Source organism: Lepisosteus oculatus, chromosome 22 (genome assembly GCF_040954835.1).
Source record: "Lepisosteus oculatus isolate fLepOcu1 chromosome 22, fLepOcu1.hap2, whole genome shotgun sequence".
Taxonomy (NCBI): Eukaryota; Metazoa; Chordata; class Actinopteri; order Semionotiformes; family Lepisosteidae; genus Lepisosteus; species Lepisosteus oculatus.
Window position 1 is genome coordinate 10,102,223 of NC_090717.1, and position 26,410 is coordinate 10,128,632.

Here is a 26,410-nt window from a genome sequence, read left to right on the forward strand (position 1 = left end):
TGTGTGATTAGGTCATATTGCTATTCCAGCAGCTTCTTCATTTAATGCCTGTTTCTTGAGTCCATTTCCCTCAAAATGAGTCTACTACTTCCACACTATTTGTGCATTTTCCATTCCATATCTCCCTACAATTCCTCCTCCATCCTTTATTCCTCTTCTCCCAAGTGGATTCTATAACTTTCACATTCAGCATTTACTCTGGTTTGTCCTGTCACTTTGGTCTGTAATTGTCCTGTTTAAATTTTCATATTCATATGATATCTCTCCCATTTCACCACTGTTGCCTGTTTCTCTCTCTTTAATGAGATGTGTTTTTCAGCAATGTATACCCCAGGGTCCAATAGCCATCTTGATGTGTTAGTGCAGTGGAGAGTATTTATGTGTAAACGAATGTTTCAAGTAAATATTTAAACTTCTTTATCTGGATACAAGTAAAACAAAAAAAATCAAGAAAGTTGGAAAAATATGAAACAGTCAACAAGCAAGGGAGCAGTTTCTCAAACCACTGGGGGGGGAAAGTGTATTTTATTTAAAATATTGTATTATTTTTAAGGCAACTGTTTTTGCCTTAAAACAATAAATGGATATAATATGCATGCCCCCCTGTGAAGTATTTTAGTTGGTAATGATGCTGCATTATAAAAAGAAATATTAATTCATGCATTTGATCATCAGGCTAAAAGCATAAAAAACCCAAGGTGTCCTCATGGTACTGTAATCTGGGACTAAGGGGGAGAAATATGTTATGGCTGCCGCAGTTTATTTATGTGAAATTTCACCCAGGGAATTGTACCAAGAGAACACGGTCTACCTAATTTGTTCTGCCTTTGTTGTTTATGTCCTCCTTAAAATGGATCACCACCAAGATGGTGCAGTTTCTTAAAATATCGCAATATATGTACAGTGCCAAAATATTAAAACCTTTAAATATTCCTAGGGCAAAAAGTATACTAATAACATAATATGTTATCAGCAAAACTGAACCATTTGAATCTATGGAAATCAGTTTAAGATCATTCCTGTTATTAAGGTATATAGTTTCAGTGGACAAACATCTGGGATTTATTCACTTAGGACATGCAAAACGTAAAATGCTAATTATGGTAGTGTTTTGCACAGTGTATGTCCAGCCTTCATGCATACATCATTGGTAGCCTATTAAGAGTTGGTTTATATAGTCATTGGAAAACAACAATTAATCCAGGACTAATGAACACAGCTCTGTTGGTTAGACACCTCGCAAGCTGTACAGCTGTATCAGAACATTAATAAAACCAAGGACTCTGAGCGGAAAATAGTTTTTGAAAATGAAAGCTTTTACATTTAAACATCAGTTAGCTAAAAGAAAATAGGACTGCTTTGGTCTGCTGTCGCACAGTTTTCTAATGGTCACAAAGCGGGGGGCTCAGTCTTCTTTGTAAAAGGCCAGAAGATTCTCATCATTTGTTTTCCTTTAAGTTGTAATATTGTTGTAAATATGTGGTATTTACAGTGGAACAAGACAACGTGTCATTTATTTTTCAGAAATATTACTTGATATAATATGAATTGTTATTAATATGTTTTTTTAAAATAATCAGTGATGCACGATTCCAGTGTCTAGCTGAGATGCAAATGTAATAAAGATACCAAATGAAGACATCTGGGGAGTTAACAAACCAAAGCTTTTGATTAAAGTCCAGTATTAAGACGCACATAATGACACAACCATATTAACTGCTTATTATTGATCAACTGGCTTATGTAGGACATATATTTTATGTGATTTAGAAATCTAATTACAAGTATATTCATTTTTAGGTATATTATATATTGTACAAAGGGCACGTTTTATAAACTTTTATATTTGGAAAGCTTTGTACGTCTGTATTGTTGGTGTGAATGTTAAAAAGCTAAAACATTTAGCCCTTGCAAGTTTAAACAACAGCAAACTGTAATGTGTCATGTTGCTGGCTTATTTTCCTGACTTGGTATAATAGCACAATGCGATGTTGTAAAATCACGTTCCTTCACTGGTGATTAAGAACTCTAACCTGAGGGACCTTCATCTCAGGAAAATTACAAAGAGAGAGAGAGGGGGTGTGAAACATTTTCTGTCCTGCCAACATCAAACGAATCCCCCAACCTCCATTCTGACACATCTTCAAGAACTCAGCTCCTGCCTGCATGTGTCTAAAGATAACGCTCCGAAAACAAAGTGCTCCGCCCGCGCTGCTGTCCCGGGATATTTTTAGAAACAGCAGACGCGACCTTGGGCAGAGGAGCCTTGCCAATTTTGGAATTTGCTGGGACCTCCGCTGCTTTAGCAGGGCAGGAGGTGGCGAGGGGCTGTGCGACCTCTCTTCCACTTTCAAGAAAGAGGAATGTGCCAAGGGAGCTGGAACAGTGCGTTTCGCAAGAGGACCCGTTGACCTAATATTCTCTTTGGTGGGCACCTTCGCACAGGACCCCAAAGTCAAACCTCTCTCTTCTAGAATAAAAAAAGTTGAGTGTTCCCTTAAAATAAACGTCTACGGCAAAGCTTTAATGCTGCATTAAACAATCACTGGATTCACTCTGATTCGGTTTAATTAGTAGGAATGATTAATGGATTGACTTATGTATTCCTTGGCAGGTGGTGGTATACAGTTTTACATGCAATTAGGTCCCGTGTATAAAACTTTATAATACAGGTTATGTGAAAGACTCCTTTCATTCTCGCAGATGCTGATTCCTCAGCTTGTACCAACTGTTACTCTATTTTAAGGTTTCATTGGTGACATTGTAACCCCCATTAGTGTTAATATCCCCTAATAACCCAGTTAGTTTCACGTGTATGGTTTGTATCCACCTTGCCAAATTAATGGATATTGCAGCCCTTTTTTTCTAGAAACAGTAGCAGGGATTTGGGTGCTGGGTGTCTAGAACAAGCTGTCATGTCACGTTGTTGAAGCTGATTCCCTGGCAACATTTAAGAAGCAGATGGATGAGAGCCTCCAAGCAGCCAAATGAACCCAATGGGTCAAATGGCTTCTCATTTCTAATGTTTTCCCTTCAATACGTTCTTTTGAAGGCAGCATGGTGGCGCAGGGGTTAGTGTTGTTGCCTTGCAGTTCTGGGTTCCTGGGTTCCAGGGTGTATCCTGCTTTGCACCCATTGCTTGCCAAAATAGGCCCTGTCTCCTACATGACCCTGAAAGGATGGATGGGTGTTCTCCTCATTTGCCTGTTTCTCTGTCATTACGGTTTGCTTTTAATTTTTTTCTAAATAAATATTTGACAAGTTCAAAGTAAGCTTCTCACCTCCTGACTTTCTAGTACAGACATCAGAAATACGGTCTCTGATCAAGTACGGAGAACATAAAATACTCACTATGACAGACCCCAGAACATTCTATATTGGTTTAGATACAATTTTAAGACGTTTTGCTTCTATACTTCAAGGCAGCATTTAATTTAAGAATATTAAATCTGACTGTTAACTTGTACACAACATTCTCCTGTTCTACTTGCAACCTGTTGTGTGAGCCATCTGTAATGGCTTTATGTTTATCATTTCAATGTGATCACTTGAGTGGTTTATATAACTGATTTATTTTCATTTGTAAGCATTTGCTCATTAGCATAGAAAGTGCAATTTGGTTGCAGCAAACATCAGATGGCCTGTTGTTTTCCTGGAAATACAAAGCTCAAGCGTGCACAATGCCTCCTTCCAAGTTTTCTTTTATCAGTGGAACATAGTTTTCCTTTCAACACAGATGTGATCACACAGTGACATTCCTGCCTGTCTCTGTATGTACAGTACAGATATTCAATGTACACTACCTTCTCAAATTGCTTAGATTACTAGGGCATTATAAAGCACTATATCATCTGTCCAAGATATTTTACATGTACACTGCTACATTTCGGTCCAAGAAGACTGCAAAATCACAAATGCAAAATGCTTTTCTTTAGTTGTGTGTGATCACGGTAACACCAAATAACCGGCCTGCCTGACAATCAGTTACCATTCTTAAAACTCAGGAGGCTCCTTGATGACTTTATTTTTTAAGCAATGCATAATTATAGTGGTCCTAATTTTAACACCCCAGCTGCCCTCTGAAAATTAATAAAAGAACATTACCCAGCCGTTAAAAGTAAAATTAAGATGTCATTTTCCATGATTGAATTCCTACATTTCAGTCCACTTAGACTTTGATCTTTTCTGTATCTAGTTGTTGCTTGGGTACTGAGATCATTTTGTAAAATCTTGGCATAGCCAGTTCTACAGCAACATCTCAAAAGTAGTAATCGTTCTATCAGTTCACTGGCAAGTACAACATGTTTTTCAGTTAATTAGACCATTTTTGGCTGAAGCAAAGAAAAATTAGAAGTTCTTTTCCAGAGTTTCCCCTTGTATTGTATGGTTGCAAGTGCAGTGCAATTTTGGGCACTTGAATATTTTTATTTTTTTATGGTTTTACTCATCTGCTAGCAGTGGGTAATATAATACATTAACATTATAGTCAGTGTGTTTGTTTCCTCACGCTACTGAACAGCATCTTTGTCAACTGTAATACTATGTGCAGAGTGTAGGCGTTTGAGATAACCTAAATAGCAGCTTTGGAAAAGGACCTACATGTGTTAAGGTCCTAGATTTATAGACTGCTGATGTTTAACGAACAGGAAGTTGATAAACCCATTTTGAGTTCGCCTTGATCAGTTCCAGACTGCATTTGACAGGGACTGAGTGTGTGCTAGCTCTTCATGGAGGTGGACTGAGTGCTGGAAGTTGCAGACAAGGGCTCGGCAATGTTCTCGAAAGCACAATCGTAAAAGCCTCCACAGCGATGCTTCAAGAAACTAAATTTGGCAACGGAACATTTCAACATCTCATTGATGGATGCTTCTCTTAAATTTTAGACGATTGCTGCAGGTCATTCCCCACATGCGACAAAGGTAATTTTAGGTTTCCTCACGTCCCCCCCCCCCCCACGTAACCCAATCCATCGCCGACAGCCGTGGTTAGCAATCTCTGAGTTTGCCGTATCAGGTGCACGTTTTCCAAAAAGGCAACTTGATTCATGCTGGTCCTTCAAGGTTAGATATTCATGAAGAAGATCACTGGCGAGACCTGGGCCTCATTAAGATGTGTTAACAGACAATAAAGGGGATTCTTGTGGGGACTGTCAGTACCCTGTATAAAACCACACAAGAGGGGCACCTTCTTGGAGTTCAGAGTCCTTCACCCTATCTCTCCCTTGAGAGCCCATGGCCTCTCGCGTTCCCTCCCACACGCTGCCCTTGCCCAAAATGAGGATGCCAGGCAAGGTGCCAGGAGCTCTAAATACACTGCTAGCTTATGGATTTGGACCACAGGCCACCCCGAGACAACTGCCCCCCTGTGCTGCCAAGGACTGGACGATCAGCCAGGCTTGGGGCTCCACAAAGCAGGAGTATCTTCTCTTTCTGGAAAGTCCCGGGATTTTTGATCCTGGTTTGATGCAGTCCAGACCGTGATAACTATGGTGTTAAGTATGATAGCTAAGCACAGTCTTGAATATCTGTGTTCGGGTTTCTACCGGTTACACGCTCGGTGATAAAGCCAGCTGATGTGTGAAATGCAATTACTCTTAATGGAATTTAAGAAATTCATATCATGAGTTTTTTTCAAATGCCTACAGTTCAATAAACAGTGAAAAAAAAAGGTTTTTGCGGTAATTCCTTTCGTGGTTTAATTACTCAGTGTTCCACATGGACAGTATGGATTCAGCATGAATCAGGCTCAAAGGCTCTGGGTACAGTATATTAGGCTTTTGATCACTGTGTAAGTTAACAGATGTGTGTAGTCTGCTGTCGTGCAGTTTACGACTCAGCACAAGAAGGTAGGAAATCAATGGGAGATATATTTAACTGATAGAAAGCAGTAAACATTCTTATAATACAAGTGGTTTGCTGTTCATGGATACAGTTTAACTCTAGGTTGCAAGATAAGGTTGTATTGAAAAGTCTATAAATTCTTATTTTAAGGCAATAATATATGTCCTACCAAAGCAAGGAGGGTCAATCTGTTACCCATGTTTATTTAGCCCTGACAGAAATAGAAAACCTTACATTGCTACGTAACTTGATTGACCAGCAGCCCACAAGTGTCATCCCTTTCCCTGGCCCGGTTAAGATGAGAGACCTGTATTCTAAGGAAGCATGACCCAAAATGAGTGAGTGAGGACGGACAGATCTGCTGAATCTGGCAGCCTGTGCCGTGGCAGACAGTACGTGTTGCAAGGCTTATTTCCAAGTGGAGGGTCAGACTTTTCTGACTCCGAGCCCTCTGTTGGCAAATCGAAGAGAAAAAACAAACTAGCATTTGTTAAATAAACGCGTTTTTTTAAAGCACATATGTCTTCCTCCACCACAAATTCTTTGCTTATTTTGAATGTTACATGGTGGGAACTGCACTTGGACATTAACCAATAGAAAGCCTCCTAACAGTAGTGTCTTGGGCTGGTCTGTCGTCATGGCACTTTGTCCAGAGCCTTCTTGCACTGGCTGTTTTCACAGCTCTGTTGGTTGGAATGAGATGAGAGATGAGAGATGAGATCACTTTTTTAGCCCTATACAATTTCTTGCATTAGGAAGTTGTCTTTTCGCAGACCCCAGCTTGCTCTCCATGAGACACACAGACAGGGAGAGAAGCTTGGGGTCAGAGCACAGGGTCAGCCATTGTACAGCACCCCTGGAGCAGTTGGGGTTAAGGGCCTTGCTCAGGGGCCCAATGGAGTAGGATTCCTCTGCAGGCTGTGGGATTTGAACTGGCAACCTTCCAGCCACAGGTGCGGATCCTTAGCCACCGCTCTGCCCCTAATAGCAAAAAACAATTGACAAGCTAATTAAATTGTTTAGGTCTCTTCTAAAGGCATTAGGATCTTGACATGTTATATTTACAGTCTATTGCAACTTGGTTATATCTGCTGTCACGCCTCTTAATCTGACGACGACCAAACGACTGTCATGGTGTACTGTATCGTATATCTGTACTATCACTGACTACCAGTAGAGGGAACCCTGGAGGAGACACTTGCTGAAAACTGGTCACTTACAGGTTGTGATCCAGACACATGATATCTTAGGTGACAGAAAAAATCCGAATATTGTGTGTATATATTTTGAAGTGAAAGAAGTAAGCCTAATTTTTAGTTTTTCCTAGAGACTGCGTGAGGGTTCTACGTAACTAACTACAATTAAATTATAATGTTGAACGCCAGTCCCTTAATTGCTCTATATACAGTATTTGATCTATTAGAAAAACACGTTTCAGGTTTGAAAATGTAATTTGTGTTTCTATTTATACGTTACACAGCAAATGCAACGAAGAATTAATCACTTTTGGATTGTAGCTTACTTGAAAACCTTTTGGTCAGGTAAAAGGCCCACTTATCTGCCAAACCCTTTGACACACTGACATTAAACGATTTCTCTGAAGGTAACATTTTTTTCATATTACGGTCAGATGTGAGTTATTAAAGCTTCACACCTGGAGGAAATTAATACTTCTCAATAAACATTTTTTTTAAATAACCATTTTTGACCACTTTCTTGACTTCAGAAGAAAGAAAAAAAAAGTGTCTTGAGCAAAGCTTATCATTAAGGTAGCTGCTGCTTTCTGTTACATATCACCGTCACTTACCTTTTAATCCTGTAGTGCAAGAGGTTACCGGTAATTACATCATCTCTACTTTCCTTCTGCTGTCTCTGGTATATACCCCTGCAAAGCTTTATTCCTGCTCCAGTGGGATTAAACCATCACCTGGCGGCTGCGTGAACTCTGTCACCCTCATCTCCTCATCTGAGGGATTATTTATTAATGTCATCATTCATGGATTTGATCGCCTCTAACGCAGTGAGAGGTAACAGAGCCCGGGGTGACATTATTTCCTCCATAATTTGCCAAACTAGTGGTTTGTGGCACATCTTGCTATCTTGCATGGTTAATGACCTTATTTGAATTTTAATTGTGATTTTTCCCCGCAGTATATAAGTCCTCTCCTTCTTTCCTAGAATTGTGCTCCTTCTTTCCCCATGTGCTCCTGTGTTCTAACTTAAGATCCATTATTTTACTGGGAATAGCATAAGTAGTAAATGAGAAATTCTTACAGTTCTGAGATGAAAAGAAATGTTACAAAATGGGACAAGAGCGTATTACACTTTTGGCCTTGTTTTCGGACAGCGGATTCATTTCATAAACAGTTGTTCAGCTGTCACATGGCCCCACAGACGCAGAGAAGACAACCAGGTTAGAGGTGTTTTCTAATTATGGAATGCTTTAGGAATGTCTTGTTTCACCAATTTTGCAAGTGACTCATTAAACACATAAAAGGACTTCAGATTGATGCTGCTCTGTGACAAGCAATGCACTCTACAAACTGCTGATCTCAGTGTTTCATGAACAATTGCAGCATTAATTCGTCATCTATCACTAGTTCTGTAATTACTATCATTATTTTGTTATGTCCATTTCATGTTCACCAAGACAGGGGTACTGTACTGCATATCACTGAATGGAAACACAAACATGTACAACACTATTTATGGTAACATGCGAGATAATTAACATTTTTATTACAACGATGCAGTGTGAAATGCAGTTGTTCTCTAATTACAATCATTTGGAACACAGTCTGTGGTATTAAATAAAATTAGCCTTCATTGCTAATATCAGCTTAGTGGGGTTTTAATTGGAGTGACCCAGAGTAAATCTTCATGCAGTAAAGAGCAGTTGTGACTACATGCTGCCATGATTCTGTGTGCAGGCACTTAAAAAAAAAACCTTGCTTTCCTAAAGCACCTGCTTGGGCCTTGTCTGTCAGCCGTACTGTCATCACTAACCATGAGGTGAAAAGAAAGAACTGGGTGCTCCTGTGGGCAGCTGGGGTTTCCAGACAAATGACTTCATTAGGAGAGAGACCCTCGGGTCTCTCCTGCATGATCTAACGTCAGCCTTGTACATTGCAGCCTTCAGGGGCTCAATAATCCCAGGAGGTCCTCGTTTCATTGGAGGTAAAGGGACAGAACAGCACAATAATGTTTTATAGATCAGCCGCGGATCCATAGAGCTTTTTATGGAGAGAAAAAAAGGAGAAAGCTTTTCACACGATTTCAATCCAGACAGTCTACACTCTCCTCCACCCAGTTCATGAGTCTGTGAAAGTAACTAGTGAACCGAGCAGGAAACAAGTCCAGGTGATGAGCGTGAGCTAAGTGGAACATTCAATAAAAATAGAGCTGTGCTGAGCTGCTTCCATTTTCTAAAGCCTGCCTTTTTACATTTTTCTGCTCACTGGAAGGTTTGCCGATACCGTTCTCTGCATTCATCTGCTATTTAGCTGCACGTTCTTGGGATGCAAAAATTGTAAAAAAAAACAATTAGTAACGACCTTTTCCCTATACAGCATTCTTTATTGTGTCTCAGATGGGTCAGTTAGGACGGGACCTGCAGAGGTGTCTGTGCATTTTGGAGAGGGGGGACAGGGTTTAAGTGTACTTTCATGAGTGCAAGAGACATTTTCAAGCACTTAGAATGGAGATCTTGAAACAGCTGGTTTATCACACTTTAAAACACGTGGTGGCTCTAGTGTAGCCAGTGAAGATGTGGTAGCTGGTAACCAGCAGAGTTTGATACCGCAGTGTGCAGAAGTTGTTCAAATCGTGTGCGAAAATATACTTTGACTACTAAATCTTGCTTCTTTCAGTGATCAAGTAAAGTATGTCTAGTTGGAAACACAATAAACTTATTGAAACTGTAAAGAGTTGAGCCTCTCAGGCAGAGCTCCAGGGGGAAAAAGTGCAGGAAGACTCTCTGTCATACCCCAGGTTTCCATGGTGGGGGAGCCTTTCAAGTCTTGAGTGAGAGGCTGTGGGTTCGAGTCCCCGCTGCAGACACTGCTGTTGTAGCTTAATGAAGAACTCTACCCCCAGTTACTCCAGTCCTTCCAATTGTAGAAGTGGGGACCAGCTGGTGGGGTAACTCCCTGTCCATCCATCTGTGGCAAGGAGTGATCATCTGCTCTATTGCCTGTTCAACACTCCTGAAACTAAGAAGAGCTCTTTTATATTACAATTGCACTCCAACATCACAGGAAAAAATAACTGCTGGTCATGGGATTAATTTAGTTGCTGTAGAACAGGAAGCTGGTATAAACCTGGTGGTTTTGTGTCAGTGGGAGTGGGGGTCTAGCAGGTGAATGAGCTCTCTTTAGCATCGGGTACACTATTTCTCTCCCATTTCCCCGATCCAACAGGGTGGCACTGATCCCTGTCCAACTGAACTCCAGCGTGCAGGTGTGAAAGTCACCCACGTGAATAGGGTGTATTTGAATGGGTCTGGGGACTGCAGCGACATGAGCTGACACTGATGTAATACGATAAAAGCGTTTACTTTAGCGCGCTGTTCCAGCACATTGCATTACATTGTTCCTGCACGCCAGCAAAGGGGCAATACACGTCAGGACCGACCGCATATGACCATTTCCAGAAAAACGAGGCAAGAAGTGTAAATACCTCCTAATTACATTTCGCGAATCACAGCGCTGTCGCGTACTTTTGACCCCGGGTTTATAACTACTTGGGTATCTGGAAAACAGCTTCTCGGTAAAACCTCGCAGCCTGAGCTGTAACATAAGCAAAGAGAAGGCTGACACCCGGCGCATAACTCTAGCTGGCTGTAATAGCATGACAGCATGACATTTGCGTTCGCTAATCCCAGCAAATGACCCCCCCCCCCCACCACACACACACACACCATTCTAGGTTTGAAGGATGATAGGAGCGAAAGTCTTTAATCACCTCCAAGGCCAAAAACGGAGGCTATTCAGAGAAAAATGGCAAACAAATTAAACTCCCCTGCCAAAGCATCTGAACTCGAGCTCCGTCGTTTCCCAAAACATATTTTTTTGGGGTCAGCGGCAGCACCTTGGAATTAAAACTGGAATCGACCCCCCCCCCCAGTTCAAATACATGCACATTGTGGCGTTGCCTGTAGATCTGCGAGTGGAGACATCTTATTGTGCCCCAGGGGAAGGCAGCGTGTGTGTGGAGGAGGAGGGGGTGGGAGAGTGCACGACTTCACAAAACCAGACAAATCGCCAAAGGGTCCCCCCCCCCCTTCCCCTGCGCCGAAAAGGTTAACGCAAACGCGTCTGCGTCACCGCTCCCGGATCCGAGGGGCGGCGTGAGCCGGGCGCAGCGTGGAGATCAGCTGATCGCAGCGAGTTTCAGAAAAGAAAAAAGACGGGCCGGAGAGCGACGAGAAGAGCGCACACACACACAGCCCCACCAGATTTCCGGACTCCCTCCATCCAATGAGCGCACTCCACATGCGGAGCAGGCGAGAGGGGCAGCAGCGAGTGAGGCACTTTCAATAAAACGCGAGTGGCGCTGGACGGGCTGAGCCACTGACGAGAGAGCGGCTGTGACACGGGCAGACGCGCACCCACGGCAGCCTGAGGAGTGCACTGGCCATTGCAGCGTGTGGCACGGAGGGCGACTGTTGCAGCCGGCTCCTCTGGGAATAAAGGAGACACCTTAAGCAAAGTGGCCTGGGGAGGGGATCGGTTGTTTTTTTTTTCTCTTTTTTAAATTTTAAGCGTGACTTAAGTCGGCAAAACACGCGCATCAAAAAAAACATTTTGGACGAGAAGCTGGCGGAGGGGGGAGTCACACACACACGCATCGTTTTTCTTCGTTCTCCATAAGTGCCGGGATTTCTACATAAATTCTAGATATTATTATTTTTTTTTCTCACCCCACCGGACGTTTTCTGTATGTAAACGCCTAGTTTTAGAGTATTTTACGCCTTTTTGTTTTGTTTTTTTTTTCTTCTCCTTCCTTCGCGAAAGGGACGTGCGGCGAAATTGACACGGACTGAAAGGTGGCCGAGTCCACAAAGTGAGAGAGAGAGAGAGAAAGAAAAAAAGTGTCTTCACAAGGGGAGCATTTCCACCATGGAGAACGCGCACACAAAGACTGTGGAGGAGGTCTATAGCTATTTTAACGTCAATGAGAGCACAGGGCTGAGTTTGGATCAGGTGAAAAAGAATAAAGAAAAATGGGGACCGAACGGTAAGTGATGCCGTTTCATTTCCAGAAGTCTTTTATGTATACAAATATGTGTTGGTTTTTTTTTTTGTGTGTGTGTGTGTGGGGGGGGGGGTTAGTGGTTTATTTTTACGCAACGCAAGGCCCGTCTTATGCAGCCAGGTTATAGTACAGTAACCGGCATGCTCAAAAATGGATAGTGAAAATGGCTGACGTCATCATGTACAACCTCGTGGGTTTTTCAATCCGTTCGCCTTATCGCGGGGGAAAGAGGGAAGCTCGCCGTTAACCTTGAATGCGTGCGATAACCGACCCGGTGGGTGAGAATCGGAAGATTTCGGAGGGGAGGGGGCTGTTCTGCGGCTGTTCCCCGGTTCCAGCGGGCTGGGGGGTTGGGGGAAAAGCCGGCTCAGGGCCTCGGACTCGGCTTCCCAGCTCACGTTTCTCCCTGTCTCGTCTCAAGCCCGGTGACCTAGCGAAAGCGCAGGTGAGGTGGGGGTTGGATGCGAACAGCTCCGGCCGCCTCTCGGCTTCATCTCACCGGCGGCGCCGGGCTGGCTTGCGGGCCGCCCGTACTCACTTCGCCCCTGCGCATGACTCGGCTGAACCAGCCCTGTGCATTGCAACACCGCCGATTCCCCGTGTCCTCGGCGTGGACACCCACTTCCTCGTAGCGACGCGGAGCACGGCTCGGCACACGCCTGCCACTGCGCCCGAAGACGCTGCGGGGAGCGGGGGGTCCTCATGCACGGCCGCCCTGGGTCGTGTTTCAAATGTCAACAAAGCGCACATCTTATTAGCGTTGCTGTGTAAACGGAGATTTTGATCTTTTGTTGCCTGTGTAACTCTCTCCTCTTCCTCTCCCCCCCCCCTCCTCCCCCGGTCGCTTTCTGGTTTGTTCCTTGGAAACACGCAACCCCAGAACTGCCAGCCGAGGAAGGTAAGCAGCACCGCCGTTTTATTAATATTTTAAAACCCCCCATTTTTTTTTTTGGAGGGGCTCATTCCGTTTTATTCCACTCTGAATTTGTCTGTTTATTCTGTCCGCAGGAAAATCTTTATGGGAACTCGTTGTCGAGCAGTTCGAAGATTTATTAGTCAGAATTCTTCTACTGGCAGCTTGTATATCCTTTGTAAGTATGCGCCTCGAAGCCTTCACCCAGTATCAGTCCCTTACAATTAAAAAAAATGAGGCACAGATCACCAAACTGTCCTGGGTATTTTCCCGATGCAACCTCCCGGCATGCTGTTGAAACTTACTTTGGCTGCCTTGCAGGTGTTTGACCTGAGCAGGCAGCTCTAAATGTTTCACTGTAAATGAATTGGGCCCAGAACTGGTGGACATCTTACTTTTTATGTTGAAGCAAATGCTGGCGTGCATAATTTGCATGTATCTGAGTGCAGTTTTACTTTGATGCTCTTTGCACCTTTTCCTCCTTGTGTAGGAACTCTAGAATGAGTCGAGGAGAGTGTAGTCCTTGTCTAGCTATCACTTATTAACTGCGCATGCTTCTTCCTGACAGATATTTGGGTATTCAGTTTAACCTCAGTACCTGGTTCTCGTCGTTTGCCTAAGGTCAAAAGGTCAAGTTCAGGATGGGCTCAGGTATGAGTTGTGTAGTTTTGAGGAGTAGTCCAGGATAGGAGGCCAGTCCTTTGCAGGAATCCCCCCCCCCAGCAATGCTGGTCCCTACTTCTACAGCTGGGAGGACTGGAGCAACTGGGGTCAGATACCTCACTCAAGTTGCACCAGCAGTGACTCGAACCCGCAGCGTGTCAGTAAAGAAGAAACACACCCACTCTGCTACACTGCCCTAATCTACTAGTAATTTATTTATCACAGCCTTTTGCATGAGTCTGGAAGGATACTTACTGTGGCGATGAGGGATTTTGTCCTTTGTTGAGATTTATTCTTATTTGGAAACTTCTGTGGCAGTATAGATTTATTGCTTAAACATCAGCCGTTCCTTATGCAGTCAGAAATGCCCAAATATAGGCCTTAAAACTTTTAAGCCTAAATCTTCGCAAGTTACGTTGTCCCTGAGTGAACTTTAAAACCTTTTTCCAGTGGTATGCCTACTGTAACACTGTAAACGTAATGTCACTCTAGAGAACCTGGTGCCATTAATGTGTTAGACCAGTTTCCAGTCAAGGTATTAAGATCCTAACCTAGTTTTTTAAACCGCCCACGTCTGTGGCTGTTAATATTCAAAGTACTTGGCTGAGGTGTGAATAGGCCAGGTTAGGTATAAGCAAGGGAGTGTAGCCATCATGTTGGATGTTCAGAGATTTGATCTTCAGGTATGACAGCTGAGCTAGTAGTGTTAAATAAGTCCTCTGTGTTAAAAAAAACTTACCAGGAAATACTTTCTTGGCTTAATGGACTTGACAAATCTCCTGATGATGCTTGTATTGTAATACAAGTGGTCACTTCAAAATGTGAGGTTAATGTAGGTTTGCTTAGTTGGCCGAAAAATGAAAATTGCGCCCTTGTTTATTGGCGTGGGGCGGAGTCAGTGGTTTATATTCAGGGATGGGCCGTCGTCGGCTGGTTTCTCTGTTTTGCGTCAATACTATTCCCACCTGCCGCCTTCATTCGTTTGTCAGTTTACTGAGGATACGTGTCATTTTAATTGTGAACGAATATAGTGACTGAACTTCACAGAGCATGGGTCCTGGGCCTGGGCAGTGCTGGGGTGGGACCCCTGAGCGGCAGGTGTTGAGTGGACCAGGTGGTGGTGCTCTTCCATCTGGACCACAGCCTTCAAACTGGCGCACCAGGATGGTGACTGGGGACACTGATGGAGGGGTGTGATGCTCTGGCATGAAAGCCTCTTTGCAGATGTAAGGAGTTAGAAGTGAGTCATCCCATCACAAGGCCAGGAGCCCGAACACTAATTTGGTTTCCCTGTGCAAGGAGGCTGTCAGAGTGGGCTTGTCGAACGAACTGGCGTCTAGCAGCAAATGTTTGCCTTTGCTACACTTGTACTGTCGGGTGTTGGCAAACGGCATTGATAAATCAGGAAGGCTAAAAATAATGGCCATACCAAGGAAGCCGGTGTTTCAGTGCCGGCGGCGAGGAGATGAGCAGAGCCTTCCGAGAACATGGGCGCGGGCGTGTGTGCCCTGTTTGAGGCTGCTCTTGCAGATCCGACGGTTGACACCGCTGGGAAGAAGCCACGCTTCCGGGGAATGGCGACGACAGCGGGGAACGAGGATCAGGTTACCGGGGGCTGACATGAAGTGCAGGGGGCTGGCTGTACTGCCTATTGGCTCGCGTTCATCTGCTGTGCTCTCAGTGCACTTGTGACGAGATCTCGCATTTTGTTGTAATTGCCTGGGGGTGGGGCCAGTTTCACCCAGGCCATGCTGTAATTCCCCCTGAACTGATGACAAGTCTAATGCAGGATGGGCTCACCGGAATGGGGTTTTAGTTGGCACATGCTGAGCCAGACATAGAAGCAACAATGTACTTGGCTTATTACATTATGTCTAACTGCACGTTTTTGTACGGATCTCGAATGTAAAAGGTGATACCTGTATAAGCAGAACCTGCGGTATTGTCTTGTATTAATGGTTAGGTGTTTGTTGTGTAATATTAGACTATCCAAGTGTTTCAGGTTCAGTCAGCCTAATTATTGGATCCAAGGATTAATAATTGGAAGAATAGCATGAAGATGTGAAAAACTACGTCAGTGGTGGTCTGTAAGACTGAAATGAAGGCATGCCTGAGTAACCTTGTTCTGTCCTTCGCTCTACTGGAAGAAAATAACTAATTACATCCTAGAAGCAAAATAGGCTCTGGCAGAGAGAGACGTGCATCGATATATGAGAAGACGTATCGCGTTTCTAGACAAAAAAGACGAAGGCCAGGATTGTTACCAAGTCGTGCAGTTGTAGAAATGTGGTGCCACATTGTGCTCTACTTCTTGTGTGGTTTTGGCATGGTACAAAGGACTGGATTGGCATTTACCTTCCTAATAAATAAAGGTCAGATGCTAATCGTGCAGGGCTCATTGCATAAAGCATAGATTACAGGGCATCGCCATGAGAAACGTCTGACGCAGTTCGCATGACTGGCCCCGTGACAGCCCGTCGATGTACGGTACATCTTGAGTGGTAGGTTTTGTACTCGGTTATCGTTGAGATCCTCTTAAAGCTTTCCTCCGCAGAGGGATGGTGTGGGAGCCGGGCCTGTCCTGTTGCGTAAAAGAGGGATCTTTGGCCACTGTTGGAAAATGGCATTCCAGTTGTCTGGCATGCCCTCTCCTGCGATAGCGAGGTGGCAGTTGCTGCTCCTGACAGCTCTCTGAGTGATGTGGGGGGAGGAGGTGAGAGGGGGCACGCAGGTTGACCAAATTTGGGCACTGACCTTGGAAGGGAAGCGGAGCCACTCAGTGTTGGCCACTTCGTCTGCACTTGATGATTTACCGAATCGGCGGGAGTTGAACAGAACGCAGCCGCGTTTAGGCCCCAGTCCAAAACAAAATCCTATAGCGGCTTACAGGCGGGCATTGTGGGGCGTCTCGGTCTTGACTTCGTGGTGCGACACGGCCCCAGAAACAAGTTGAGTATAAGATGTTCTCTGGGTCGTCCTGGCTCTTGCTGGGAAGGAGTGGCACGGTGATGATGGAAGATGGTGTTCAAGACAACAAAACCGAGTGGCAGAGAGAAGAAAGAGTTTCTGAACTCTTATTCATCTGTGGAAACGTTGCCTTTCGTAGTTGTAATACCAGTTATGTATGTGTACTGACTGTATGGATATGCATTGCCCTAGACTTCTCAGTTGGAAAATGGTTCATTTTTTATATGTACAGTTAATTATGAAGTCGCCCTTTTTTTTTGCCTCCAAAATAAGTCTCGGTCTTTTCAGACGTGATTATTAATCTCAGATAGGACTTGTGCTAACAAATCCTGCTATTGTCTGTCATGCTGTGTTTCCTTTCAGGTAGCGTGCAGTCCTGAAAAACAGCTCCCTGTTTATGTTTGAATGTGCGGTTTTAAGAAAAAATGTAAAAATATGTTGAGTAATCTTGGTCTGTTTAGACCAGGGATTCTTGATGTCCATTATATAATAAACTCGGAACGCAGATGTGGACACTGTTGAAGCAGCTCGGGATGTGTGGGTGGTTTTAAAGCACAAAGCAATAGAAGAGAGACTGTTGGACAGTTCATTTTATTAAATATTCATGCATACTGCATATTCACACATAGTGCATTTACTTAGAAAAGCAGTCTTTTCCCTTGCTGACGGAGTTGTTCATGCAGTGGCACGGCGCCAGGGTTCGGGAATCAGAGTTTTCGGCATTCCTGATGTTTTGATCCAGAGATGATAAAACGGATTGCTTTTACTTCCCCCACTAAACGGGAAGGAGTGGCCACATTTCTCTGGAATCCGGAACTTGGTGGGGGAAAAGAGAGAACGGCCTGTGGAGGATGATGTGACCGAGTGTTGAGAAAGTTGAGTGCAGGGTATCTGTTGACGAATGCAGAGCCCTTTCAGATGAAGTGGGCGGAGAGGGTGGGTACCTGGCCGTCTTTGTCTACTGGGCTCTTTAATGGTCTAGCTGTCAAGTCAGTTCCTCCAGCTGCTTCCCATTAGCTGCTTTCGGGCCTTATGATTGTGCGGAGGGGATAGATTTATCTTGCTGCTGAAAAGGTTCAGCCAGTCTGGCAGTTCAGCTACATGGCTTAAATGGTTTAGGATTTGTTCCCCACTAAGTTTTTGAGTTTTGAGTAACAGTCGGGTTTTCATGGGCAGCGTAGGAAAGGCAGGATTTTCCATGTGTGTACAGCAGCGCTTCTCATAGAAACGTCTAGCATGTGTTGTGCCAATGGGCTCCCATACTTGAAACAACTGGGCTTCCTGTGCTGTTTCTGTCCTGCTAGAGTGTGGCATGGAAAGGCCAGTTAAAACAGCTGTTGATCAGGTGCGCCTATATTTGACTGTTGGCATAGCGGACGTTTTGCATTTCTGAATTGCTGTCGCAGAAGGCGTCGCATTTTAATTAGACGCCCTTTTCTAATTTAATTAGGTGAACAGTGGTCGGCCAGGTGGATCTCTAACTTGGTCTTTGTTCCCCTGTTTTATTGTTTTGTTTGCAATTCTGTAGAAACCTTCCCTGTGGAAACTAGTTTTCCTGTTCCCAGTGTGTGGTTGAGTAGAATTTGGGACTGAACACACAACCCAGAGTGTTGACTGGAAACCCCAACAGGTTGGAGAATCAAAGATTTCGGGTGAAAAGGTGATTAAAGCGCAAGGAGGCAGAAGTTTATTTTTAAATAGTGTTCCGTTTTTGGAAAGATGACCATTATCAAGAAGAATGAATGTAATTAAGGTGTGGAATGGCGCTGTATGAAATTACTGTGAAACGTTGGGTTTTGAGGATTTGAAGTGGTCTTCTGGAATGAAATCAGGCTGTATTAGGAATGTGTGTATTCCCAGCTTTTTAACATGATAAAACCTTATTTCTGTGATAACAATTAGCTATTAGTAGTTTACATTTACTACTGTTATGAATGATATGACTGTGCATAATTCTGGATGTTAGAAGTTTAGCCAAGAGTAACATCAGGGCTTTACAGATTAATCAGGACAAGTTTTTTCAGTTATTTAATGGACGACGCTGGAACCTGGAGCTAGCTGGTTAGCTGTATGCCAGTTACTGCTGTTGGCCTGCTAACAATAGCTTTAAATCCTGAAAGAACAAGTCATAAAACTAATTAAGATTAGTTACCAAGACCTTAGGAAGCTCCTTATAGTTCATTGAAGCTTTACTATAATCATTGTGCTTTTGTACTTTAAAGGAAAAATTGTGCAGATATTAATGCACAGCCACCTCTGTTGTGAAATGGTGAAAAATATGGACAGTATAGCTGTTTTTTCATATCATGTTTTTGAAGTATTATAGATATCATGCCTTAGCAGAGTCCCCTTATTTGCTAGAAGTCACAGGTAGTTGAGAAACTCAGGTCAGACAGAATATACTGCAGATGGGCATTTGGTTGGGAATGTGATGGTCTAAACTACCCAAGTGTTCATATATTCACAGGCCAAAAACTCAGGAAGCACGATGGGCCTTTACAAGGAGCAAGAACAGTTTGGACAGGAATGGGGCATGTAGGGCATGTGTTTTTTTTTTAAACCATATTTATAGCCCGGCCTTGTCCTGGTCGTGTGTCAGGCCTGTGATTGCTGCCGTTCCACAAGTTCCACTGGTGTCCCGCAGGATTGAGACTGGGGGGCTGTCCTGGTCGGGAAAGGTGCTCGAGGTGTCTCTGGAGCTGCTCAAGCTAGCCATACATCAGCATCATTGTCGGCTGTGGCAGAATGTCTTATTAAGTAGAATGCAGTTTTCCTGTATTGTAAGCGCATGTTCTTCTGCATTTTCACTATAACTTTGTATGGTAAAACTCTGTCTCAGTCTGTGTGAAGTACAATGCTTATGCACATTTATGCCACTTGAAGACGAGTAGCTTTTAAAGGGGCAGTGGAATATGCAGGAGTTCTTGTTGAGAGAATCGTCCTGCTGGCAGTGCTGTGACATTGGAGTGAGTAGGTTGTGGGCTCTGTTCTGTTTTGCCTTTGTCTCTTGATTTCTGGAGTGGCCATTAGGACACGGCAAGATCCAAGGCATTCGCTTTGTGGATTGGGTGGAATTGGAGGGGATCAGCCTGCTGTCCTTGAAGCTGACTGAGATTTATCCTTGGATACTGGTTATGCTCAGTCACCCAGTCTTTTTGTCGATGCCAAAAAATGGTATTTTAAGGACATCAGTATTGTTGGCAACATAGGAGGAGCACGATGATTCATTTGTGCAGAGGACTTCCTAGGGATTCTTTGGTTGAATTTCTGCCTTGAGTTCATTGACAGCTGGTGCAGTGATGCAGATCTCCTGTCATCAGGAGCTCGTCTGCCATCGTGTCTTCAAGGAGGACAAGCCGCTGAAGGGAAGTGTTTATAATGCATCAGTGCTGCTTGGGCCTCTTTGTGTTTCTGGAGCATATTTACAACAGCCTTGTATAAGAAGGCTTCAGTAGCTATCGTTGAGAGTAAAACAAGACTATACAATGTATTGTGGAAGGAATAGATGCTAATGGGAAGGTAACTAGAGTCCGTGCTCAGGATTGAGACTTGGGAAGGGACCTCAAATTAAAGCATATTTAATTAGAGATGTATATTAACACTACTATAATAATCTCAGTACTGGGCAAGCTTGGGGAAAATTTAATTCAAATCCTTCTGTTAATGTCTGTGCCGTTATTTTCAGTTATTTGTTTTGCACCCGCAGTTATGGAATTCCCTGTTGTAGAATAGGGAGCCCCAGTGCTAAACTCCTTGAACTATGGACCGGGGACACAGACTGCTTCTGTAAAGTGCATTGTCATCTTTCTCTAATAACACTATTAACCCCCCACGCACACAAAGAGCAGAATGAAGCATCCTAATGGAAGGCTCACGCAGCTGGGGGTGCCAGCAGAGTCCCTGTTAAGCCAGCAGTGTTTGCCCTGGCTGACTGCTGTTTTAGGTACCCAAGTCAACAAAAGGTCTCAAGACCTGATCTCGTGATCTCTGCTCCAAGCAAAGCCCTTTCACTTGTTGTGCCCCTTGGAAGTCATTTTGGCAAAATGTTTCATTCTTGCCAGAATGTTTTTTTTCCCCATTTTCATTCATACTTCCTCTTTTTTCCATTTATGTTTTTGTTGGGTTTTTTTTGGCTGATGGCACTATGGATAAAGAGGACCTAAGACCTTTAGAGAAACTGCCAATTAAGAGCTACAGAGCTTTCTTAACTTTGAAAAACACTCCTTGATAATGAGCTAAGGGTTCTCACTAGTGATTTCAGCCTCTGGTTTTTCCATTTATTAAATACAATTATGGAAGTTTCACATTGCTGAATTTCATTTTTGCCTGAAAAGAGGTGCCCGTCACGCCGCTGAAAAGTCGCAGTTAAATTTGAGTCATTCAGTCGCAACTTCCGTTTGATCCTGATCTTTATGGTTTTATTTTACAGAATGGCTTCAGAAATAGTTTTCAATAAATGTGAGGTCAATATTTTGAAATTTAAGAGGTCTGTAGCAGAATGTAGTTGCAGTTTCTGTTTTAACAGGATCTCTTTCTTTTCAGGTACTAGCTTGGTTTGAAGAGGGAGAGGAAACAATCACAGCATTCGTGGAGCCTTTTGTGATCCTACTTATTTTAATAGCCAATGCCATTGTGGGAGTGTGGCAGGTAAGACAATTAGTAACTCTCCAGGCAGGGGTGGGTGCTTTCTGTTGCTACATTGATTGGGGTCTTCAAATGTAAATGGAGAGTCGGAGACTTTGTACCACTTTCATCAACAGTGTTATGGATTTTCTGCCTATTTTCATCCTTTTTCTTTCAGGTTGTACGCTATGGAAGTTCTCACTTTGAATGTGTGTAATAAGAATGTGTATTTATACAGATGGTGCTCTTATAGTTGTGACAGGCCCTTCATCTTATAAATTAATCTCCCGCTGTTGTTAGTAATGGGAATGGCACATCGTAAACGTGAGCAAAATAAAATGCAGTCATCAAGTAGAAACAGAAAAGGCTACGCTATGTTTAACCCAATTGCGCAAAGCTTCCCTTTGTTTCAAATCGAATATATGTGAACAAAATGGGTTTAGCTGTACTCCAGACTTGTTGGTTAGGTAACGCCACCTTGTGACCATGTGTGTCCTGCTTGAGGGCTAATGTGAGAATGCATTCCGTTACCATGAAGCCAGGTCCACTCTTGATGGCATTTTGATCTTTGCAGGAAGTGTGAAACGGGCATCTTTCTGGCACTAGATCAACTGTGTTTGAACGCATCATATGTCTGCACCACAGCTGGGATATGATTGTCATCCACGAAACACAGTGTGAGCTACAAATGTTCCCTGGTCTTGTGATGCAGTAGTCTTGCCTAATAATTTTAGGGTGTATTTTGAATAATGAATCCAATTGTCTCATTTTCAAGGCACTGCTTTACACTGATCCCCTATCCTGTAGCAACACTCAAGAATTAGATTCCTCTGCAATCTAGGAAGCCTTCTGGGCCCATCTGGAAAGATCAGTTTCTTGACTGAGCATCTTGATGAAGAGGGATTGTTATGCTGCTTATTGGCAACCAAGCGACTCAGATGAGCATTGCGATCTCCTCATAGTTGGTGCTGTTCGTATTTTCATACACTCCCCATTAACCCCTCTTGAAATCTGTAACAGTCCATGGGCGTTACAGGGGTAAGGACTGAATGGAAGAACGCAAGAGTACCCACGGGTATTAACTGCAGTGTTTGATGAAAGCATTGCATCAGTCGAATTCAGGTTTTATACTTTTCTGGAATGAGATGGAGCATTGCAGGCTCTAGTGTTTTAAAAGAAGGGGAAGAAGAGACACAGGTCGATAGTTAAAGGGATGAGGGACCATGGGTGGGGTTTGTATGGAAAGCCTGGGACCAGGGAGGTGTTAAGGAGAAAGGAAATAAGGGGATTAGAGTCAGGAAGAGGTGAGATGAGAGATGGGGCTCTGATTATGACCAAGGAAGAGATGACCCAGTCACAGAAGGGCTGACTGAAGAGAAGGAGTAAATGAGATCTGATACAAGGCAGAAGGCAATCTAAACTGGGTGTGATTGAGTGGGCAGGCTGGGAAATGAGTGGGCAGGGAGTAGCACAGAATCGACATGGGTTCGAGAATGAGTCAGGGTGTGGCAGAAGTTGTCCACGGGCCTGAGAGAGACATTCAAAGCGTAAAAATGCAGAGACTACTGTTCACCTGCAGCAGGGAATCGTTCGAAAGGATTTTCAAGACCAAGGTGAGATGAAAAAGGGAAGCGATGCTTGGTAAATAAACATTTTCTTCCCAATGCTGAAAATGTCTATCCCTAACTTTTTACCTACTCCTACTGCTGCTGAAACAGCTGAAAACCTATTATTATTATAAAACGTTTATGTAGTTGCTAGAACTGATCTCCACAGAAGGACGTTGCAATGTCATATCACAGTTTTTTTTCCCAGTTTCCCTGAAATAGTCTTCAGAGCCTCAATGGGGAAGGCAAGAAAAAAAGCCTTCTGAAAATAGAACTTAGAATTGGGTCATTGATGCACTTTAGAATCTTTAGATGTGTTGCTATGAAACCAAATTCCAGCAAGGTTTTTTTCTTAAAATTATAGCTGATTTTAACCTCTGTTTGGAAAGCAACTACAAATGATTCATGTGCACTGAATGTCTTGCAAGACCAATATTTAGTCTTTTTGTAGTTTTTCAACCTATCCCATACTTTAGGTCCTCAGTTGTATTCTTTATTTGGCAAATCAAATTTAAAGTCCAGTGATTTTGTCTTCAGCTTTGTTTAGGTTTATTTAGATTCGTAGCCTAAAATAAATCCATCTCTGGAATGCTGTAGTGGAGGAGGCCCAGTCCTTGTGCTAGCACAGGATCCTCTTGCAGTTCATCCTTAGCGTCCCTTTCTACTGCTGAATTACTGTACAAACTGTCCCTTCTCTGTCTTCTGGATGAAGCGCAACAGGGCTTAAACATAAGCTTTAAAGCTCATTAATATCCCACTTTGCCAAGCTCATTGAAAACGGGCTTTTGCCATTGATAGGAAGGTTTGTTTCATGAAACCAAAGCCGGTAAGGATCCCTTTGATTAGGAGTGGTGCTGCAGCTAATCTGCTTGTTTTGGTGTTTGAAATGTGATTGTGGGCCGCGAAGCGTTCTTATCGCTTACTCTTTCTGTGTAAAAGATATTGAGAAGTAGCTGCTGAACAAGCATCTCCAGCAGTCACCTCCCCCATACAACTCCCAGGTCAAGCTGGAGGGCTGCTGCTTTTTAGGTTTCTTCCTAAAAACCTTGAGAACCCGTGATCTCTCCCCTCCGGGTGTCGGGTGTGATTATCGGAGCCTGCGACTTGGAACAGTTTGTAACCACTTGAAAACGGAGGGGCAGAGTTTTCCCCAATCACCAGTGGTGCTCTGTGCTTTGCTTCCTATTGCACTTTTTCACCGGGCAGGTTCTCCTTTTGTCCCATCGCATTTTGATCAGGGTGCCTTTGTCCTCCAACCACGTGACAGTGCAAAGTCAATGCTGGTGTATCAAAGCATAAGGTGGCTTTTGATTTGTGAGGCTGTACTTGCCTCTGTGCAAAATGTTTTTCATTCTTCTAGGCATTAGCAGACACACAGCTTTTCTGCCTATTGTCAAAGCCACAGAGAAACAAAGATCATCCTTTAATGCCTCCGCAGCTTTTAGTTAATGGCACCTTAAGTTGCAGTGGAATGAGAGAAGGCATCTTGCTCCCCAGCGCTGTTTTTCCAGTCACAATTCAGACTCTTCTGTGACTTCTGATCGTTGGAAGGCTGGGCTCTAACGCAAGTGAGGGCTGATGCCTCTGGCCTGGCCTTCCTCAAAGCCTCCTGGAAGGACTCCAGCGGAGGATGCAGGGGAGATTTGTGGTCGCAATAAATCTCGTCTCTCAGAGGTTTTCTGGTTTCGAGATGGAGTGACCTCTCCTGGGCCCTTTGTCAAGCAGGAAATCGGGGAAAGGTCGCTCTCCCTAGGGCCCGTGTTTCATGACGCAAGACGAGAGGAGCTGAAGGCGTTTTTTGTGAATGAGAAGATCGGATCGGCCACGTCTCTCGTGTGGCAGTCGTTGCAGGTCTCCTTTTAAACCCAGCGCGCAGGACCCTGGGTTTGTGAAAGTGAGGGTACTAATCTTCCTTTAGGCTGGCACAGCGCAGCTTGTTTCTCGTCCTGCTGTGCGCTGAAGCCTGCCAGCTCTGTACTCCGGGGCGCTGATCTTGGCGTGTTACCCAGGAAGTGGACCATGCCATCCTGTCCGGGGCGTGTGAATGGTCTTGTCGCAATCAATCCACACGTTTGCCGAAAAGAGCCAGTGAAGTACTTCCCTGTGCGGGGACAGATAACCCAAGAGCAATGGAAGGTTTCCTCCTTTGAACTGACTGGCTATTTAAAGAGAATTTCCTGAGAGAAAGATTTTACAGTCTTCACCTGGGGGAATACCATCTAAGATAGTCTTTTGCACTTTCTGTGAAACATACTTTTTATCTGATTCTTCACATTGTGCAGATTTTCTTAGATGTATGCCACTAATTCTGATGCACAACATATTTTTAGAAAGTTGCAATAAATATTTTGTTTGACCTTATTTAACTTTTTTTTAAAAAAAGAATTCTATAGTTGTGTGCTTTGGTAAAACTATGTGAATGAGACCTACTTTCCACGGTATGTGAAAATATTTTATGCTGTAGCCAACTGTTTGCATATGAACAGAGTGCCGAGTATATTAACCGAGTACAGCAGTATTCAAAACAATGACATGTGTTTGGAGCTTTAGACCACTCGGCATTGGATAATGCTATAGCATACTTCAAGAGGTGGCGACTTCGTTTTATAACTGAGGACCAATTTCACCTGTACCAGGTTATCTTGTGGTTGTAGAGAATTTTAGAATGAGGGAAGGTTACTTTCCGTTCTCCTTGCCCCTTACCAACACTTTTCCACCCGATAGCAATTTAATATTTAGCATTGCCCTTGGAGCAGTATAAATAGATTGTTGTAATTTGGTTTGGAGGCATGCATGTCAGTTCAGGTTGGCTCGATGTCCCTTGTGGTAGGTTTAGGTGATGTGTTGGCATCGATGTGCCAGTCTTACGCCCCTTGTGTGAGCTTCTTGTCCTGCTGTTGCATTGAGAGACGCCAAGCCCTGGGTTCAGAGTACAGCTGTGCGCCCCCGACCTTCGCACTTGTGATCAGCAGGCAGTCGCTCCCTTGCTGGTGTCTGTCCTCCTAGGCAGCTGGGCGTCCACAGCACAAGCTGACGCACCAGTGGACTTTATCCCTTAGTGCTCGGCGGTCAGGAGGGAGGGGCAGCTTCAAAGTCAGCGGGCTGAGAACACTGTAAAGGAAGCTGTTGCAAAGGCGTTGCTCTTGCCTGACTTCTGCAGCGTCTTAATTTCCAAACGCACGCAGCAGTTGAGAGCACGTTAAAGAGAGCATGGAGCTGGGGCACTGCTGTTTGTACTGTTCTGAGGAACGTCAAGGGGCAGGTTCTCCCTGTTGTCCGCGTCTTACAGCAAGAGGCCAGAAGTAATGATCGGAATCTGCATTTATGTTGAAAAGAATAGCAAGGTAGTTTTGCCCTCTTTTCTTCACATCATGTGCTGCCTGGGTTTCTCCCTTTAAGGCTTGAAAGCGTTATTTCAAAATAGTTTTCACATTTTTCCTTTCATTTGCCAGGGTTATTTTTGAAACTAGAAAGTACTGAATGTCGCCGTGATAGTCCTCCATCTCTAAATCCTCTTTGGCTCCTGTCCATCGCCTCCACTG

General features: G+C 43.8%; 1 protein-coding gene across 2 annotated transcripts in view; it reads left to right on the top strand.

Moving 5' to 3' along the window:
* Positions 1-11,253: 11,253 nt before the first annotated feature.
* LOC102698246 (sarcoplasmic/endoplasmic reticulum calcium ATPase 2) overlaps positions 11,254-26,410 on the top strand; it is a 49,916-nt gene continuing 34,759 nt past the window's right edge. For both annotated transcript variants that reach the window (XR_001480683.2, XM_006640269.3), the window contains exons 1-4: positions 11,254-12,077; positions 12,976-12,993; positions 13,104-13,186; positions 21,181-21,285. Coding sequence is in view for 1 of the 2 variants with exons in the window: in XM_006640269.3 (XP_006640332.2) it covers positions 11,960-12,077; positions 12,976-12,993; positions 13,104-13,186; positions 21,181-21,285 (324 nt within the window). In the remaining variant the exon portion in view is untranslated. The remainder of the gene's footprint in view (positions 12,078-12,975; positions 12,994-13,103; positions 13,187-21,180; positions 21,286-26,410) is intronic.